At 41.0% G+C, this 19,345-nt stretch overlaps 1 protein-coding gene across 1 annotated transcript in view; it reads right to left on the minus strand.

The window, feature by feature from the left end:
• ITPRID2 (ITPR interacting domain containing 2) overlaps positions 1-19,345 on the minus strand; it is a 120,689-nt gene that overhangs the window by 13,708 nt on the left and 87,636 nt on the right. Inside the window, exons 12-16 of the mRNA XM_033945095.1 lie at positions 14,325-14,399; positions 14,036-14,163; positions 12,521-12,671; positions 11,745-11,810; positions 2,909-3,331 (exon numbers count right to left, since the gene is read on the minus strand). Coding sequence (XP_033800986.1) covers positions 2,909-3,331; positions 11,745-11,810; positions 12,521-12,671; positions 14,036-14,163; positions 14,325-14,399 — 843 coding nt within the window. The remainder of the gene's footprint in view (positions 1-2,908; positions 3,332-11,744; positions 11,811-12,520; positions 12,672-14,035; positions 14,164-14,324; positions 14,400-19,345) is intronic.

Here is a 19,345-nt window from a genome sequence, read left to right on the forward strand (position 1 = left end):
CTAATTTTGTAACAGGGCACCTAGAATAAGAGGATAAGGTGGTGCCTATTTTTCTTTATAAAATACTAGTGTAAGTGGCAGGCAGAGGTGTTTACACCATCTCCGGAGCAGGAGTACAATACGGCCCAGATTGTGTAAACAGCGCCTAGAAAAATAGTGCCAGCTGCGTGTCAATCATGCTTAGGCATTGTTTACAGAATCGTGCTTAGTGGCACCTATGTATAAGTAGGTGAGGGTTTTAAAGGCCTACATTTCAGATGCCTAAGTTTTTGGAGAATTGCGCTTAGCAGTGCCTCACTTAGGCATTAGGCATCGCTAAGCACCATATGATAAGCATCTACCTTTTACAGAATCAGGTAGGCACTTTTGCCCAATTAATTTTTTTTTTTTCAATTATTGACGCTATTAAGGGGATTTTGCCAATTAACCCCCCTTTTACTAAGCCATAGTACAGGTTTCTACCATGGTTCTGAGAACTAAATGCTCCATCGTTAATAGAATTCCTACGAAGGGTAGGGTTGTCCAGAAAAACTAGTTGGAAAAACTGTGCAAATTGAGGTTTTTAACATGAATTTGATTGTGCTTGATCAGAAAATGATAATAGTAAAAAAAATTAAAGCCCATCCTGGGATCGCTCAAAGCCACTGATTACATAACGCTCTGTTTTCTTAAAATTTGCTTTTATTTTTGCTTAAAGGAGCAAATTTCTTGGTATTATAGCTAAACTTATGTTTTTACACTCAACAATGATACATTGATAAAAATACAATTTTATGCAAAACCTCTAGCATTATTTTATTAAATGAACCTTCAATAATTGCACTTTATTGTGGAAAATAACAGAAATTTAACATACTTCACTAATAGTTAAACATGTACATTTTGGTGTAGTCATCTACTCATGGAGTTTCCAAACACTCAAGCATTCAATGTTTTTTTGAGATAGGATAAAGCCTGTGATGCTCTTTAACGCCTTGCAACAAGGCCTCACACTTCACTGAATCTGTGGTGTTGCCAGTGGCAAAGTTAGTTATCAGTTTAACACCTCGCTCAGCTATGCCAAGAAATTTGCTCAAGCAAAAATAATAGCAAATTTTAAGAAAAATGGAGCTATATCTAATCGGTGGCTTTGAGCGGCTCCAGGTTGGGCTTTAAAAAATTAATTTTCTCCCACTTTTACAAAACTGCAATAGAGGATTTTACCACAGGCTAGTGAGAATTCCTATGAGCATCAGATCATTTACCTCACCGGCCCATGGTAAAAAATCTCTATCGCAGCTTTGTAATAGGAGACCTTAGGTTTTTCTGGACAACCCTAAAGTGGGGACACAGTTTAACAGCCAAAGAGGAGGATGGCCACACAAAACTCAAATTCAAAGTCCTAGATTTCAAACATTCAAACTTTAGTAGCATGGGAGAGTACCTGAAGAAAGAGTTGATTGGATGGGAAGACATAAGGGAAGTGGAAAAACAGTGGTCCAAGTTGAAAGGCGCAATATGTGAAGGAAATAAATAAAAACAAGAGAAAAAGGAAACAAATATGGTTCTCCAAACTAGTGGTGGAAAAAATAAAGGCAAAAGAATTGGCGTTCGTGAAATATAAAAAAACTAAAGAAGAGGAATACAGAAAGGAATATCGGATGAAACTGAAAGAAGCCGGAGAGATACGTCTGGCGAAAGTGCAAGCGGAAGAGCAAATGGCTATAAAAAAAAAGGGAGACAAAAATTTTTTTCAGGTATATTAGTGAAAGGATGAAGACAAAAAATGGAATTACAAGATTGAAAGAAGGTAAAACCGCTATGTGGAGAGTGATGAGGAAAAAGTAAATGTGCTAAACAAATACTTCTGTTCGGTGTTCATAGAAGAAAAACATGGAGAAGGACCACAATTGGTCAGCAAAGTTACATCCGAGAATGGAATGGATACTGCACCGTTCACAGAAGAAAGTATATATGAACAACTTGAAAAACTGAAGGTGGGCAAAGCTATGCGACCCGACGGGATCCATCCCAGGATATTGAAGGAGCTCTGAGAGGTTCTGGCGGGTCCTATTAAAGATTTGTTCAATAAATCTTTAGAGACGGGAGAGGTTCCGTGGGACTGGATAAGAGCGGATGTGGTCCCTCGTCACAAAAGTGGTTGTAGAGAGGATGCAGGAAATTACAAGCTGGTAAGCCTTACTTCAAAACTTTACTGCCACACTATAATCATGAAAAATCTCCCCAGCAATACACACTCAAGCAATAATTTGTTTTATGGGAGTTCAGAATCCACCATTTCACACGAAATTGGTAGCTGTGGTACTCTTCATAATTCCCTTCACAGCTCAACTAGTCATTACTTTAGTATTATTTTGAACTTATTAGATTTAACAAAATGACTTATCTTTTCATCCTTACAGGTTCCCCTTCCCACTGTCCTATGATGGGAATAGATGGCCTGGCAGTTACATCGATAAGTCAAGAGACATCTTGGAATATAAATGAAGGGTTTATTGAGGCCACTGAATCTATAATCCTATTATTATATTATTATTACTATCAAATGTGTTCCTTTCCCCACTTTTTCTTTTGCTAGAAACATGCCACCCAGTGTATGTATGTTTGGCATCCTAAAGAACTGTAAATAATCCTATAATTGCATTTGGACAAAGGTTCCTATAAATGAATCAGTACCTCCCTTTTACAGATATATGTAATATCCATAAATACAATCTTTTTGTAACATATGCTGTTAAATAGAAACTTTACACCAGTTTGTAACATAGAAGACGGGTTTTTTTTCAATCATACCTGGATGCCATTTCAACTAGGAATTCACCTCACTCAGTTTAGCAAACAATCAACTTCAGACTGAAATTCTCGAACACATCAGAAATGCGGACAAGCAAGAAGGCTGATATCTCACCTCTCTTATAACTTGCTGCAGTTCACTATTCTCGGCTGCTCTTCTGCTTTCCTCAGCTGCACATGCCTGAGGGACTTGTGTCGGCTTTGATTCTGCTTCCGATTTCCCAAGATCTTCCAGGTACTCAGGATCTCTCTGGTCCTGTGCTACACCAGCTCTAAAAGGTGGAGCTGGTGTTAAGGCAACTGATGCCCGATATACAGGTTTGCCCTGTGTTGAATGAGTTCTGGCCCTCACCAGTTGCTCAGAAGAGCTCAATCTTGCCCTCATGTTCCTCTGAGGAGGATTTGAACATACTGAAGAGGTATCAGAGGCTATATGCGATGAGACCGATTCAGCGCGCTCTGCTCCAGCTTCTACACCAATGTCTCCAAGGCCCAACTCAGACTTCAAGTACGACTGCTCACGGATAAGTTCATTGACCTAAGCATCAGGGATAGAGGGTAAACCACAAGGAGTAAATCATTTTCATTTCTAAAATTCTTGCAGCACAATCAAGAAAATTAGCATGACTATTTCAGATTTGCAGCTCATCACTACAAACTTTGCATGTACTTAACACAAGATTTTTCACAATTAAGCAACTAATTTGGAGGGCAGGGGGTAAATGAAAAATGAATCTATACAGAGTGGATACTCTCAGGATCCACATAATTTAATATTCAAAATCACAATGCCAACGCTACCCATGCTAACTTGGATTAATTCCTAGAATGCTACAAGTCAAATCTGGAATGTGAGAGGAATTCCACCCATTATCCCCCATGTAACTACATTCTAGACTAGTTGTATCTGCCCTTCAGAAATATGCATTTAACTGTTAAGCTGTTAAATCAGGTAGAAAGCAGGAGTCCAAAAGGAGTTTCAAAATCACTTAGGACATGGCAGTACAGTATTGGCACTGTAGTGAAATAGGCAGACAAGGCAGGACATGGGCCAAACAGGATTTCCTCTGAAAGGATTCCCACTCTTCTATATGACACTACACACTGAAAATCCAGGCTACCAATACCAAAAAGTGAGCTTTTATATGTTTCTGGCTTGAACTTAACAGCACCTCACCGCAGCAGTGAACTGTGATATGTTAGTACAGTACTCCCCCGATATTCGCGGGGGTTCCGTTCCAGGAACCCCCGCGAATGTCGAAAAACTGCAAATATGGTTTTTAGGCAGGGGAGACAGGAGAGGGCAGATAGAGAGGCAGGAGAGGGAAGCCGGCGCGCCGGCGAGTGAAGGAAATCACTCACTGTATGCTCCGACCGCCTCTTCCTGTACTAAAGTCGGGCCTCACCAATCAGGAGCTGCTTTGACACACTGCTCCTGATTGGTGAGGCTTTAGTACAGGAAGAGGCGGGTCAGAGCATACCACGAGTGATTTCCTTCACTCGCCGGCGCTCCAGCTGCCCTCTCCTACCTCCCCTTCGTGGTCGGAAAATACTGCGAATGACCGGGACTGCAAATTCGCAGGGGAGCACTGTACAGTAGTGTGCACAGTTATTCAACTGAGTTCACCCATGCCTAAGATGTGAAATATGTGTTTCATTCTAAAATCTAAGAAAGAACTCCAATAGGAAATACATTCTGAAAGCTACAATATGATGCCACTTTACATTACTTCTTTTCCTACAGGCCAATTCAAACAGATTTTTTTTTCCCATTCAGGTATGCTTTGTTTGGAAAGAAAAGGGGTCGTATTGTTAAATGCGTTACACCTGATATTTAGCTATTTATCCAGTCAGGAACAGCTCCTGGCTGGTTAAATAGCTCTAAGCACTAATAGTCAGCACTAGAAGGCTGCTGAATATTAGTGTTTAGCAGATAGAAGGCTACGTCATGCAACTTAGCCGGTTATTCGTGAAATTTAAAGTGCTGGCTGATTAATTCTAGCAGCCAAATTGAACTGCTTAAACAGCTAATCTATCTTTGGCTGCTATAAACTTAGCAGGCCAGCAATTAATATCAATGTAGCCAGCTAAATTTACAGCGGCCGAAAATAGACTGGATATTTGATGCTAGTCAACGGAAATAGCCCGGTATTGGATATACAGGCTCAGCACTGACAGAACGAATCAGCTCAGCTAACTCCCATGAATATCGGCCCCATTTTTTTCATAGCTTTGTATATCGCCTATAACAATGTTTCTCAACTCAGTCCTGGAGTACCCCCTTGCCAGTCAGGTTTTCGGGATATCCACATTGAATTTGCATAAACTTGATTTGCATAGACTGCCTCCATTATATGCAAATTTCTTGCATGCATATTCATTGTGGATATCTTGAAAACCTGACTGGCAAGGGGGTGCTCCAGGACCGAGTTGAGAAACACTGGCCTATAACACTGCATGCCAAGTCCAGCTTTTATATTATAGTCTAGATCCTTGCAAGACAGAGAATAAATTGCAAACGAAAATAAAAAAAAGAAGGAAATATCCCAGAAATGCCAAGTGATAAGCAAATATCACCTTGATCAGCACGAGTCAGCACCCCAGAAGAGAAGGGAGAGAATAGGCAAACAGTATCTGACAGAAAGGAAGAAAGGAGACATGTTTAAGCAAGTGTGAAGCAATGATAAGAAGGAATGCAGAGAGAAGATAAAATTAGCAAGGGCGTGAAGACAAACCTCCTTGCAGCAGAACATTTATTGGTTTTGTGTTTGAGAATGACAAGAACCTACCATGAATCTTAATGGTAAGAGGAACATATTTGGCAAATGGCCACATTTTTAACTACTTTCATAGAGCATACTCAAGCTGAATGTAGAGATCACTGCTATAGAAGCTATCAGAATGGTACTTAGTAAATATCACATGCTATTTTGCTCTCAGGAACTATATACAGATGAGCCCAACTGCAAAACAGTATTATTGCACAGAAACACCTCACTGAGAAATCTTGATAAAACTGCATTTGCCGAGAATTTGTATCAAAGTCTCATAGCACTAATGGCCTTTTTTACAAAGCCGCGCTAGCAGCTGCGCTGCGCTAACGGCCCCAAAGCCCATAGAGATTTAAAGGGCTTCGGGGCTGTAAAAGAGGCCGTAAGTTAGCAGAAAAATTGCCCAAATAAATAAGTCTGTGTTATCGTAGCAATATGTAAAAAGAATAAACTATGCACTAAAGGGGGTGATTCTATAACTGGGCACCTCCATTTAGGCATGGTTACAGCCTATCATATAACTGTAATCTGGGTACCCAGATTACATTACAGAATAGAGTGTAACCCCCCCCCCCGCTACACCAGTCATAGACCCAGAGTAACCGCAAACACCAAATGCAGCGAGAGCGTGTGTAGTTTACAGTAAGTTGCACAAATGCAGCCCCTCCCAGACTCCACCCATGTGAAAATGCACTTAACACGCTTTTCCCCAGATTCTATATAGGTTGCCAAAACTTAAGTGAATTTGGGAGTGCTGGGCAGGTGCGCACACAATTCAATTAATTAACGGGATGTTAACAATCAATAACTGGACTTAATTGCACCAATTTGGACTTGAAGGCACTTCTATCCTAGACGCTATTCTATAACATCCGCACCTACCTTTTCCACCATGCAAATCAAAAAAGGACGTGTCCATAGGAGGAGTATGAGTAGATCATGGGGTATCCCTAAGTTAGATGCGATATCATAGAATACTATGATTTGTGTGCTCAACTCCAAACTCTTAGGCACCAGTATTTACACCAGGGTTCAGCAGGCATAAATGCTGGTGACTAAAGCAAGGTGTGAAAATCGGCACTAATCACTATTCAAGGGATCTCATCCTGGAATGCCCTTTACAAAATACTGCTTAGCACTGATTTTTTTTTTTACAGCACCATCAATAGAATTATCCCCCTTCCCCATGTTTCTTACGTGCACACTTGTAGAGTAGTGTTTAGGTGTTTTTCTGCCACTTAAGAGTATAAGTGCATAACTACCCACAAAAATCCATCAAGTCACTAGGACTTGTGCACGAGTCGATGGCACCTAATAACAACAACCCACAAAAATGCCAGTACTTTTTACACTTCTGTGCTCAAGTGGTGCATAAATGTGGCTACTCTGTAATAAAATTGTACTTCACATGGGCCAGTGGTGCACGTTAACTTACGTAACGTGTGACGTTTTCTTTTGTGAATTTTCAGGTACTTTGCTACATTTGCTTCTTATGATCAGTGTACAATGTCTTTCACAATAATTTGGTTTCTTTGTTTAGGATCTATCCTGTGATACCAAAAGTAGGGGATAACCTCTGAAGTTCCAGCCAAGAATATAGAAACAGCGGAAAAGACCTGACATGGTCCTCAGGAGTAGACAATGACATGGGGACAGAACCGCATTGAATTTGCATGGGGACAGAATCACATTGAATTTGCATGGGGACAGAACTACATTGTCACCGTCCCTGTGGTTAACCACAGGAAACCATTCCCATGTTATTCTTTAAGGAGAGAGGGAAGAATGGGCAAAGCAAATGACCCTTAAGCCTTGCATTGAAGAATGCTGGTGTAGAAAGACTGAGGTTGAGATAGACACTAAAGAATGATGCTGATGATGAGAAAAATGATATTATGCAAAAAAAAAAAAGAAAAATGCTTCTGATAACAAGGCACTGTAAAAACAAACGGTAACCAAAGTTAAAAGTAAAATGCAGGAAACACAACCAAAATCATTTATGGCCGCTCGTGCAGGCAGCTTTCCACTGAAACATGGTCCATATCAGGTCTTTTCAAGAGTTGGTATTTTTTGAATAAAAGAAGAATTATTTACTTACTTACAAAATTTTATATTCTACACTATCTCTACAATTCTATGTGGATCATAAATCAACATACAAATTCAGTAAACTTAAAATCACAAAGTCAAATATAACAAAAACAAAATATCATAAAAACAAATCAATGAACAAATCAAAAACATTATTCTCATCTGCTGTTAATTTACTGTATAGCAGATACTAGTCATACTGCTACAAATGTCTGCTGACACAAAAAGAATTCAAAGCAAAATTGAAAACTCTTCTAAGTCCCTTACTGCACAAATCTCTGTTGGTAGTGCAATCCAGAATATCGGGCCAGCTATATATATATATATATATATATATATATATATAAAATAAAAATTGAAGAAAGAAAGCCATCATAATAAACCGCCTTAAAAGAAGGAACATCCAACCTAACCGCTGTTGCTGATTGGTGTAAAAATAATGTTGCTGCAGCTACTAGAATCATTTTACCTACTGGGGTCTTTAAAACCTTATAGAGGATTCCTGCATCCAGAGGTAACCAATGTAAAGCTAGTAATGTAGGAGTAATATGCTCGTATCTATCCTGGCCTGAAATCACTCGCACAACTGCATTCTGAGCAATTTGCACCGATTTCACATAATGTTGTTGAATGCCCAGTAATAATGTGTGCAGCAGTCAAACAAAGGAACTACCGTGCTCTGAAATACCATCACAAAATTTTCTTTAGTCAGCAACTCACACAATCTTCAACTTGTGGAACACCGATCTTACAAATTTATTAATCTGATCAAGCATGGTCAATGCCAAATCCAACATAACACCCAAGGTTTTAATCTTATGCACACATTGTCTGGAACTTCATTGGTCTTCTCCTACGTTTGGTATCACTATGTAGGGGCTCCTTCTTTCTTGTTCTCTGGTTTGGTTTTTAGGATATATTCTGTAGCAAGCAAAAGTAATTAACAGTATATATTTCAGAATTCAATCAATAACAAAATTCTTTTCAGTATCTATTTAGTATTTATGAAGTGCACAATTTTATACATTTTCATTTACAATATTAATACACCCCAAATATTTAAATGAGATAGCTAGATAGTATTCAGTGCCTACAGGATCAGCAGCCAGTAGCTTCATATCCAATACAACTACTAGTCATTTCTATAGCACTACGAGGCATACACAGCACTGCACATCAAAATATAGACGAGACCGTCCCTGCTCAAAACAGCTCACAATCTAGTAAAGACAAACTGGACAAGAAGGTGTATCTATACACAGTGCTCAGGTGCAGGAATTAGAGGGAGTGATAAGGCAGATGTTGGTGATTAGCAGATAGGGGAATTACAGGGGGAGTGATAAGACAAATATTGGTCCTTAGCAATTACAGTACAGTGCTCCCCCGCGAATTCGCGGTTGGCGGTATTTTCCGACTGCGAATTGCCAACCAGGAGAGGACAGCTGGAGAGGGCAGCCGGAGGGCCGGCGAGTGAAGGAAATCACTCGCTGTATGCTCCGACCGCCTCTTCCTGTACCAAAGTCGGGCCTCACCAATCAGGAGAACAGGAAGAGGCGGTCGGAGCATACAGCGAGTGATTTCCTTCACTTGCCGGCGCTCTCCTGCCTCTCCCGCTGCCCTCTCCAGTCTTCCCCATGAAAAACTGGTTTTTCAAGATTTGCGGGGGTTCCTGGAACAGAACCCCCATGAATATCGGGGGAATACTGTACTACCACATATTGAGGTGCACCTAACTGCATAGCAGATAATGTGGATGAATTTAATGCATGGGACATTTATTATCTGAATTAATTGTAATGGAAGATGCTGGCCATGCCCTCAACAGTTAATGATAGTAAAGCCAAAGTAACTGAAGGGCTTATTTTAACTTGGCTGGAGGCAAAGTACAAACACACTTTTGATCTCCACAATTAATTAAACTTAACAATATCCTTCATTCATATGAAACTACAGCTCATTTTTCTGACGAAAGTGGACTTAGCAGATTTGGAAAATAAGCCCTTCAACTGTAAACTTTTCATGCAACTAAGTAAAAAAAAAAAAAAAGACATTATTTTTATGGACTTTGGTATGGCAATCTCTAGAAATGGAGCCAATTTGAGACTTCCATAAGAACATAAGAAGTTGCCCCCGCTGAGTCAGACCAGAGGTCCATCTTGCTCAGCGGCCCGCTCCCGCGGCGGCCCATCAGGCCTAGTGCCTGAACAGTGGTCCCTGATTAATTTTGTAACTTACCTCTAATCCCATCCCTATAATCTACCTTTACTCTTATCTGTACCCCTCAATCCCTTTGTCTTCCAAGTACCTATCCAAAGCTTCTTTAAACCCCTGTGGCGTGCTCCTGTAGCGTGCTCATGACAAAAAGAGTGTGAAGACTCAAACAAGCAAGACTATTTTGGTTTCTTATTCTTAATTATTTTTTGAATATTTGTATAATTGTAGAGTATGTTGTATAGATTAGTGAAATCAACTCTTGCTTGATTGCATTTTGAAATGTATATTGTAGAGAGCACAATGTTAATGGTGTGAAGATGTTTATAATGAACTATGTTTGATTTACTCTGGGATAGCAACATTATAAATCGCTAAAGGACATGTGCATTCAAGAACAGACTTTCAGCACATAATATCTAATATAATAAAAGCCTAAGCCGTGCATGCGCACTCCCATCGTGTGTTCCGTTTTCCGTGCGGTGTAGGGCACCACAGATAGGAGTGCGCATGCACGCAAAACACTCTCTCCCCCCCTCCGAGACGGATGTAGGCCGCGGTGGTTGTTGGCAGCCTGAGGTGGATGTCGGCCGCGGCGGCTGTTGTCGGCCCGAGGTGGATGTCGGCCACGGCGGCTGTTGGCGGCCCGAGGTGGATGTCGGCTACGGCGGCTGTTGGCGGCCCGAGGTGGATGTCGGCCGCGGCGGCTGTCGGCAGTTGCAGGCCGCGGCGGCTGTCGGCGGTTGCAGGCTGCGGTGGCTGCTGGCCGTGGCAGCTGTTGGCGGCTGTAGGCCGCGGCGGCCGAGCACGGACGGCATTTCAAAATAGGGTATAGAGAGGAAAAGGGCACACTGACTACCTGAGGGTAAGAAAGGGTAGATGCTGAATGGGGGGATGGAAAAGGAGATGCTGGCTACCGTGGGGGGATGGGAGAAAGGGGAGATGCTAGCTACCTTCTAGCACCCGTTAATGTAACGGGCTAAACAACTAGTCTATTAATAATAGAATGGAAATAAGGATCAAGAAAAAATAAGGGGAAATCTTTCTACTGGATTCACTTAATGCATTTCTTCGGCACTATATTAAAGCCTTTATAAGCAATGTAGCCAAAGATGATGCACCTTTAGTGGTGGTGAAGTGGGTGGAGTAGGAAGTCACTAGTGGGCGAGCACCAAAGGGCACAACCATAGCTCGGTTTATGCTTTCTGACGTTAACACTCCCTTCCTCAGTATAGAACAAAATTGAGAGTCACAGCAAAAGATGACAACTGCCAGAAAATACAAGTTCATGGGTCATAGATTATATCATAGTCACATTGTGAATCGTACATTGTATCATAGTCACATTGTGATGGGAATGCTTTCTGGTAGTGGGTTAAAGTAAAAAATAAATCCTCAAATATGTGTAAGTTTTTTTAGGTATGGACCTTACAAAGACTCTGCATACATAAATAATTCTAACTCTTGACATTTTGGGTGAAATTTTCAAACTCAACACATTCTGGATCAAGGCAGTGCGTACTTTTAACCCATGAACATTCGCAAATAGAATTTTGCCTTGTGAAATTTGCCTTGTGCACAAAAGTACATAAGGTCACTTGCATTTGCTTTTTCTGCAGCTACAGGGTTTGTTTTTTTTCTGGAAAAGTATGCAGGTTGAATTGAAAATACAAGTCTCTACTCATACCTTCTCTCCCCCTTAGCCTAATCACGCCACCATACATTTAGTGAATTTTTAAAAGAACTGCAGTTTTCTTTGAAATGCTGGACTATTTTGGTTTCAATTTAACACTTTCCAAAAATTCAGGACATTAACTGGCTGCCACTCTAATTTAGTTTTGGCAGTTTTCCTCGAATAACTGTAAACAAAATACTTACTGGCTCTATCACATTCAAAGGAGATGAGTAAGTAAGACTTTCAGTGCTTCGGCTTCCATACATGCCCTGATAAATTAAGAACATCATCCCAGCATTATTTACAATTACAAATGTAATAATAATTGCTAATTGATACAAATGTTATTTTTAGATTAGATGCCAAACAAGTGAACTTGAATATTACTATGTAGAAGTAAATTTATACAACTGCTTCATCTTTCAGGCAATACAAGTTTTCAGGTAAAACAAGGCTTTACGATAAGCCTCAGTGTTTGAACAATGACTTGGGGGTCCTTTTATCAAGCTGCGGTAGGAGTTTAACGCGCGTTAAACCGCCTGCCGCGCTAGCCGCTAGCACTTGCATTGAGCAGGCGTTAAGTTTTTTAGCCGGCCGCGGGGGTTAGCGTGTGGTGAAACGTCCGACGCACTAACCCCGCTAGCGCGGCTTGATAAAAGGACCCCTTGGATAACAATAGATGTGTGAAAACATTTTCAAAATAAATGAATTACTTCATAGGGGTTTGGGAGCAGTTATTTGTCTCCAGCAGAAGGTGTTGCCATTCAGAGTACTGAAGAACAGTACTTTGGAAAGACAAATGTCAGGTCTACAGTACATAAAATTATCACGACTACCAACTACCTTCTAGACCTGTAGGTAATTGTGATTTAGGTAATGAATAAGAAGTGAAGAGGTAAGGCTTAGATTGAATTTGTATGTTATCGTGTAAAGTCCTACAAAAAAAGGTTTTCCAGTACTAAACACAAAAGACACGCACTGTGAGTAACTGAGGTCTGTAAGGTGTAGACAGGTGTAAGGTTCTCAGCTGCTCCTCAAGGGCCATAAGGCGGTCTTCCAGCTGTTGCTCTAGATCACGAAGCTCCTCACGGACACAATTTCTCAAGATCTGAAGTTGGTCAGCTTCGTATCTAATGGCAATGGATAAAAATAATTTTAAAAAATACTAAAATATCCTGTTTAATTTTGATGCAGAGGAAACTATGCGTTCTCTGAAAGCTGGGTCACAACAAATCGCAGGCCAAGTCGTAACGCCTAACTCACAAGTAAAAATTAATCTCAATCTTATCAATATTTAGATCAAAATCAACATTCTTATTTCACCGACACAGATTACATGGCAGTGCACAGTGAAGCAGCCGTTTCTCACAGCAAAACGAGGTTCCTTGTCAGGAGTTTTGGAAGCCAGAGAGTGATTGTTTCAAGCATTTGAAGAGCGTGCAGCAGTCTCTGGCAACAGCAGATAAATTACAAGCTTGTGCATATGATCAGCTGCCGTTCGATTCTGAGACTACTAGAGGCATTTGGAGGATGGGCTGGGGAGGGCTTCAATGGCTGGGAGGGCGTGGATGGGTTGGAGTGAGCTTTGATGGACACTTCAGTAGATGGAACCTAAGCACAGTAGCGGGCAGAGCTTTGGATTTTCTTTTCCAGAAATAGCTAAGAAGAATTTTTTTTAAACTGAATCAGTAATTTTGAGAGTGGGTAGGGTTGGGCAGACTGGATGGACCATTTGGGTCTTTATCTGACGTCATCTACTATGTTAAGTGGAGTTTTTTTGCCTATGATAATCCTGCTTACAAGCTAAGTAAATTCTTCAGAATTTGCCACAGGTGCAGTGACATTTGCAATTTGAAAAGCAGTACCTTGTTAGGACAAAACTTTTTTTGAAGTTTTTAGAGATGAGTTTTTCATATATACCTTTGAAGGAAGTGATCAAAGACTTTTCATAAAAGGACTATGACTGGAAGGTAAACTCTTTCTCCAAGGGAGGTCTCACAACCTTCCCTTCAGAGTTTCTTATCTCTGAGTTTTTTTATAAATCTGTTTGATCACCCTTCATAGGTTAGTTACCTATACAGGCCAGTTCTCTCCGGTGTTTATCATAGCTTTTCTGGATCTGTGTCTATTAACTTTATATCCCTGAATGCACTTTATGATAATAATAAGGCAGTTGAGTTTCACAGATTGTAAAGTGCTGCTGTGTAAGATATTTGAGGCTTTTGTCTCCACTTAATTGGTGTCCCCATAGTCCATGGGATATTTATTATAATTTTTGTTAATGAATGTTTTGCAAGTTTTGAGTATACCAAGTACCATAGTTGAGCCCACTGGGACACATAGGGAAAATACTTTTAGAGTGCCTGATTAGAATGAGAATCCCTCAGATGGCTGTGCCGATGAGCGGTACATCAAATACAAATAAACTTGGAATCTCTAATTTAAGCAAAGCCTGACCAAACTGACCATAAAAAGAGAAAATATCTAAACTTACCTTTCCTCATCAGTTAAATGCTGGTAAACCATTGTTTGCTGACGTAACATGCTCAATTCCAGATCCATCATCTGTGTTCTGAACAGATTCAGACTCCGCCTCATTACCTGCAATTCCTGGAAAGTATTCTAAAGGATAAAGAAAGACACCAGTGATGGCACTCAATGTGATATATATAGATAGATATAAATAGATATAGATATATACACATACATACATACATAAAAGCAACAAAGTTATGGAAATGTTATCTAAAGAATAGTGTTTAATTGCAATCAATAACACTTACTTCATAGAGAGGTAGAATGGAAGGTCTTTGAGGACTGTAACCACCAGCTGAAAAATCATTTCCTCTCATAGGATACTTAAAAAAGAAAAAAAAAAAAAGCGAGTGAGTGAGTAAAATACGTCTCTGTCCCTTGCAGTGGTAAAAAGGAATAACATGAAACCAAGGCTCTGTTCCTATAAATGTTTGAGATTTATCCAGCTGTTGACCCAAGCACATTTTAACAAGTGACGCAGGCTAATGAATACTTACCACCCACAAAGAGTACTTAACAGTAGAGGTCTTTTCACTAAGCTGTGGTAAAAATAGGCCTTAGGGCTAGATTCATCAACCTGCCCGATCGGGCAGGTCCGACAAATTCAAGAAGATAAAATATGTAGATGGGGCGATCAGAGTAACACCCCCATCTGCTTGCACGGATTGCTGTTGTGTGATCCGCGCGCAGACCATCTGTAGATGGTCTGCACATGCCCGTCCCAGCCGCAACTTAAAAAAAACAAACAAAAAAAACCTTTAGATTTTAGCCCTGTGAGCCCGTGGTTTTAACTCGCTTTAAACCCACAGGTTAAAACCACGGGCTCGCAGGGCGGGGAAGAGCAGGAGAGATTTGGGGAAGGGCAGGAGAACGGCGATGCAGCAGGAGAGATTCGGGGAAGATCGAGGCAGAGCAGCAGGAGACAGAAGCTGGGCAGAGCAGGGTGGCATTCGGAGGGATGATCAGGCCAGAGCAGGGCGAGCAGCAGGAGACAGAAGCTAGGCAGAGCAGGGTGAGCAGCAGGAGAGAGAAGCTGGACAGAGCAGGGCGGCATTCGGGGGGCAGATCGAGCCAGAGCAGGGAGAGCAGCAGGAGACAGAAGCTGGGCAGAGCAGGGTGGCACTCAGGGGGCAGATCGGGCCAGAGCAGGGCGAGCAGCAGGAGACAGAAGCTGGGCAGAGCAGGGCTGCATTCGGGACGAGCAGGTAGGAGAGATTGCAGAGCAGAGGGCAGAGAGCAGGGCTTCCAGTCGGAAAGACGTTTGACTAGTCCCCTGCAGTCGCTTCTTCAGTTGGTTGGCCAGCCTGGTTGGATGTGAAATTTGGTGTTGTGAATCGCGTCCCTGCCTACTTTGCATGCCTTTCACCTCATTTGCATGCACGGATTCGAAGCGGATCGCAGGAGAGGTAAGTAAATCAGGCCGGAAGGAAATTTGATCGTAAAGGGGTCACAAACTGATCGGTACACGATCGGTTTGCTTTGTGAATCTGGCTCTTAGTGTGCTCTTACGCAGGTCTTTCCCACATACTAAGGCCTATTTTTACCACAACAAAAAAACAACAGACCACAAAACCACAAAAGACCAACAACCACAAAAGAAAATAGTCCAAAACAAAATGCGCAGTATAAGGATGACCCAGGAAAGAAAAGTATATGTATTATTTTTTGCTGCTATATATATTTAATAAACTATTATAGTTTCTTATTTATACCACAGTCATAAAAACTCAATTTTCTATTTAATTGCATTAATGGTTATGTGTTAATGTTTTACAAAAGCTGCTGTTTGCATGGTTATCTGTGTGGCCACACCTTCTCTACGAAGGGATGGTATTTTTACAATAGTAGCTACATTTTATAAATTATTTCTCATTTTTATCAAGAAAACTGTGTTTTATTTATTTCACATTTTGTTTATAAGAGATTGTGAACATTCATCCAAACTGATTAATTGACTCTTGAGGCAGACACTTTGATGTCGAAACACAGATCTTTGCCAAGTCAAATCAAATAAAGTTATATTTTAATTTTATCCCTGTGTTGGAATTGAACTGATCCTCCCACACATTTGTTTTTACATAGGGGTATTTTCTTCTTCAGTTTTTGTTTTCATTACGTTACAGAAAAATTAGGTTTTTACCTTGATAATCTTCTTTCTTGTAGATGTGTCTAATAACCTTGAATGCTAAGGTTATGCATCTGAACCGGCAAGTTGCTTGCAGATTGCTGTCAATCATCTTTGAATACCCCTTCTTCACAGGAAGCTGCTCCTGTCCCCCTCAGTTTGTACAAAAGCAATCAAGCACAACTGTAAAATGGCATGGAATCGGACTTTCCATCCTCCCAGTCAATGTCAGACTGAACATCCTAGTCCAGCTCTGAGTCGTAGTTGGGGCTGTTCTGCCCCCATTTTATGTTTAGAAAGAAAATTTTGACCACACTTCGGTTTAACAACAGCACAGTTTACAAATAAAAAAAGGGAAAGGAACACCATTAAAACATAGAAAGGTAAAAAGATGATCAAATCCAAAATTAAAAGATTAAAATTAATTTAAAGTCTAAATAGTTGCCAAAGAGTGGTCTCTACTCCCAACATTTTCAAGAAAATGCTAGACCAAAACGATGACCAATGACCTGAATTTTCCATAAGAGAGCGCAGAGCGAATCACAACTGAAGAGAATTCCAAAAACTAGGAACAGATGTAAAGAAAAGCAGATCTATGTGTTGAAGGCAATCGCACCAAATGGACTGGAGGCAAAGTCAATTGATGGGCAAATACTGATCACAAATTATGAGTAGGCCTATAAGGAACTACTAATTTTCCCAAATAGTCAGGTTAACTGGATTTTAGTACTTTAAAGGCAAGTGTTAAAGCTTTATGAATAAGACAAAATTTGACAGGTAACCAATGATACTCCTTTAAAGAAGGAGAAATATGATATCTCCGAGCGTTTATAAGAACTCTAATAGCAGTATTCTGGATAGTTTGTAACTTTATAGGCATTTATTCAGTTTCTTGTATAAGAACTAGTATTTGTTTATACTAAGATGTATGAGTAAAGTGTGCTCTGTGGACTTAAATCCCAGAGGGCTTTGCTTCTCTCAGAGAGATAGGCTGCAACCACAGAGCATAAACCCTTCTCCCTTCTTGTTCAGTCTGAGAGAGAACAATTGCCATATTTTGTAAGACCACATGGCTGTAAGAGAACCTGAGTTTAGCATTGTTCCCTCACCAGGTTTTTTCTTCCTTTATTTCTAACAATTTAACACAGCTTAATTTTATATCTAAGTCTGGAGAACAGGGTTATTTCTACAAGGTATGGACACATTCCCAGCTCCCTTTTTGAATAGGGAAAACTGGCAGACTGAGAAGATTCCATGACAGAGTTGAACTGCCTTGAAGTCATCAATTTGAGTGTTTATTCTTTACTACATGTTATTAAAGAAAGTTGCTCAAGAAAAGCAGAGTCTGGCTGGTAACACTAAGATTACAGAAGTAAAGGTTAACTGAATAAGAGCCTCTTACAATTGCCAATATAACTCAGAAGAGTCCTTGCTGTCAGTACAAAGCCTGAGGAGACTTCAGAGTGAGGAAATCTACAATGATTGTATAGTAAAGCTGTAGCTGTATAGAGAGCTATAGTGAGCACAGGTGTGCATGCTGAGAGGAGATCCCCTGCTCCAACACTCAATCGAGCTTAATGCAGATACTGAAGACCCCTGACAGTTCAAATAGGCATTCCACATAAGGCTCACAAAATCTGGGGTGAAATCTTGTACTGGGGGTCTTGAGGACCCCGACAGGGAACCCCTGCAGGTCCACCTGGGCTCTGTGGTAACCACATATCTGCGCTTAGCCAATGCATCTTCAGAGGGCTCTGGAAAGGGTCTCTTCCCTTGGGATTGCGCTTCCTGTGGATCCTCAGCCATGGAGGACTCAGAGGAGGCTGAGCCTAAGGCTCTCATGTGCTCTGCCACATGCAGGACATGGATGCTCCTTGGCCTGCCATTTACCGCAAACCTGGCATGATACAGAGTAGGAAGGCCTGAGGAAATCCCTATTGATTTTAAGTAAAATTGAGGGGGTTTGAGGCAGATGGAAGCTTTAGTAAAAAGATAGTTTAAAATCCAGATGCCGCCGCCAGCAAAATCATGCCAAAAATGGCCCATGGGGACTCCCCTGAATTACAAAAAATGTAGGGAAAGGGGTTTCCAAGGTGAAGGACCTTGGCTCTTGCTGCAGAAACCTTCAGATTTCACTTTTGGAGACCAAATTTCCTTTTAAGCTATATTAGCCTTACTCACTGTGTCATGTGGTGCCTGCCTGCTTTAGCATAGGAACTCAGCTGGAACAAATGGAGAAGAGATCTGTCTCACCGATTTGCTGGGCAAACCTGGTCTTTGGGCTTCCAGCTGGATTGATGTTAGACTGAGTCTCAACCCCAGAAAACCGCATGCCACGAAGAGGGAGAGGACCACACAGCCGACCCACTATTAAGCCCAGCCAAGATGAGATGGAGCCAAACAGTCTGCGCTCAAGCTTCTGATAAATCGGTGATGTGAGCAACTATGCAGGAGATGGCCTCTGAGCTCCAAAAAAATACAAAAGCAGGATGGTTAATTAGGTATCCCACAGAACTGATCATGCTAGCAGCAGACTCCACACAGCATGAGTCTTCATCTTCTCCAAGGCAAGTGGGAGCCTCTGGGCACCGAGCCTCTAACCGAACACTAAGAAAAAAATACCTGAAAATAATAAAACTGCAATGCAGAGTAAAGCAGAAACACTTTTGAGCAACTTGCTTGCAAAACAAAAAAACAAAATCCTGAGGGGGCAGAAGCAGCTTCCTGGAAAGGAGGTGGAGTTCAAAGATGATTGACCGCATTCTGCAAGCAACTTGCTGGTTCAGATGCATTATCCTAGCGTTCAGGACTACTACAAATAAATAATAATAATAACTTTATTCTTGTATACTGCATTACCATGGAAGTTCTATGCGGTTTACAGATGAAGAGACTGTACATTTACAGCGAAGTTACATTTTCGGCGACGCTACGTTTACACATTGCACTAGAATATTACTATTAGCATACAGGAGCAGTCAAGAAGAATAGGGTTTGACAAATGATCTTCCAAACAAGGGGGGAGGGGGGGGCAGGGAAGGGAAATCAATTAACAGTTTTCTTGAATAGGAACCATGTCACATGTGCATTAACTCTGCTTTTGCAGCTATTGACAACACTGGTATAATACTGAGCTGTGACATT

Source organism: Geotrypetes seraphini, chromosome 5, assembly GCF_902459505.1.
Source record: "Geotrypetes seraphini chromosome 5, aGeoSer1.1, whole genome shotgun sequence".
In the NCBI taxonomy this organism is placed as follows: domain Eukaryota; kingdom Metazoa; phylum Chordata; class Amphibia; order Gymnophiona; family Dermophiidae; genus Geotrypetes; species Geotrypetes seraphini.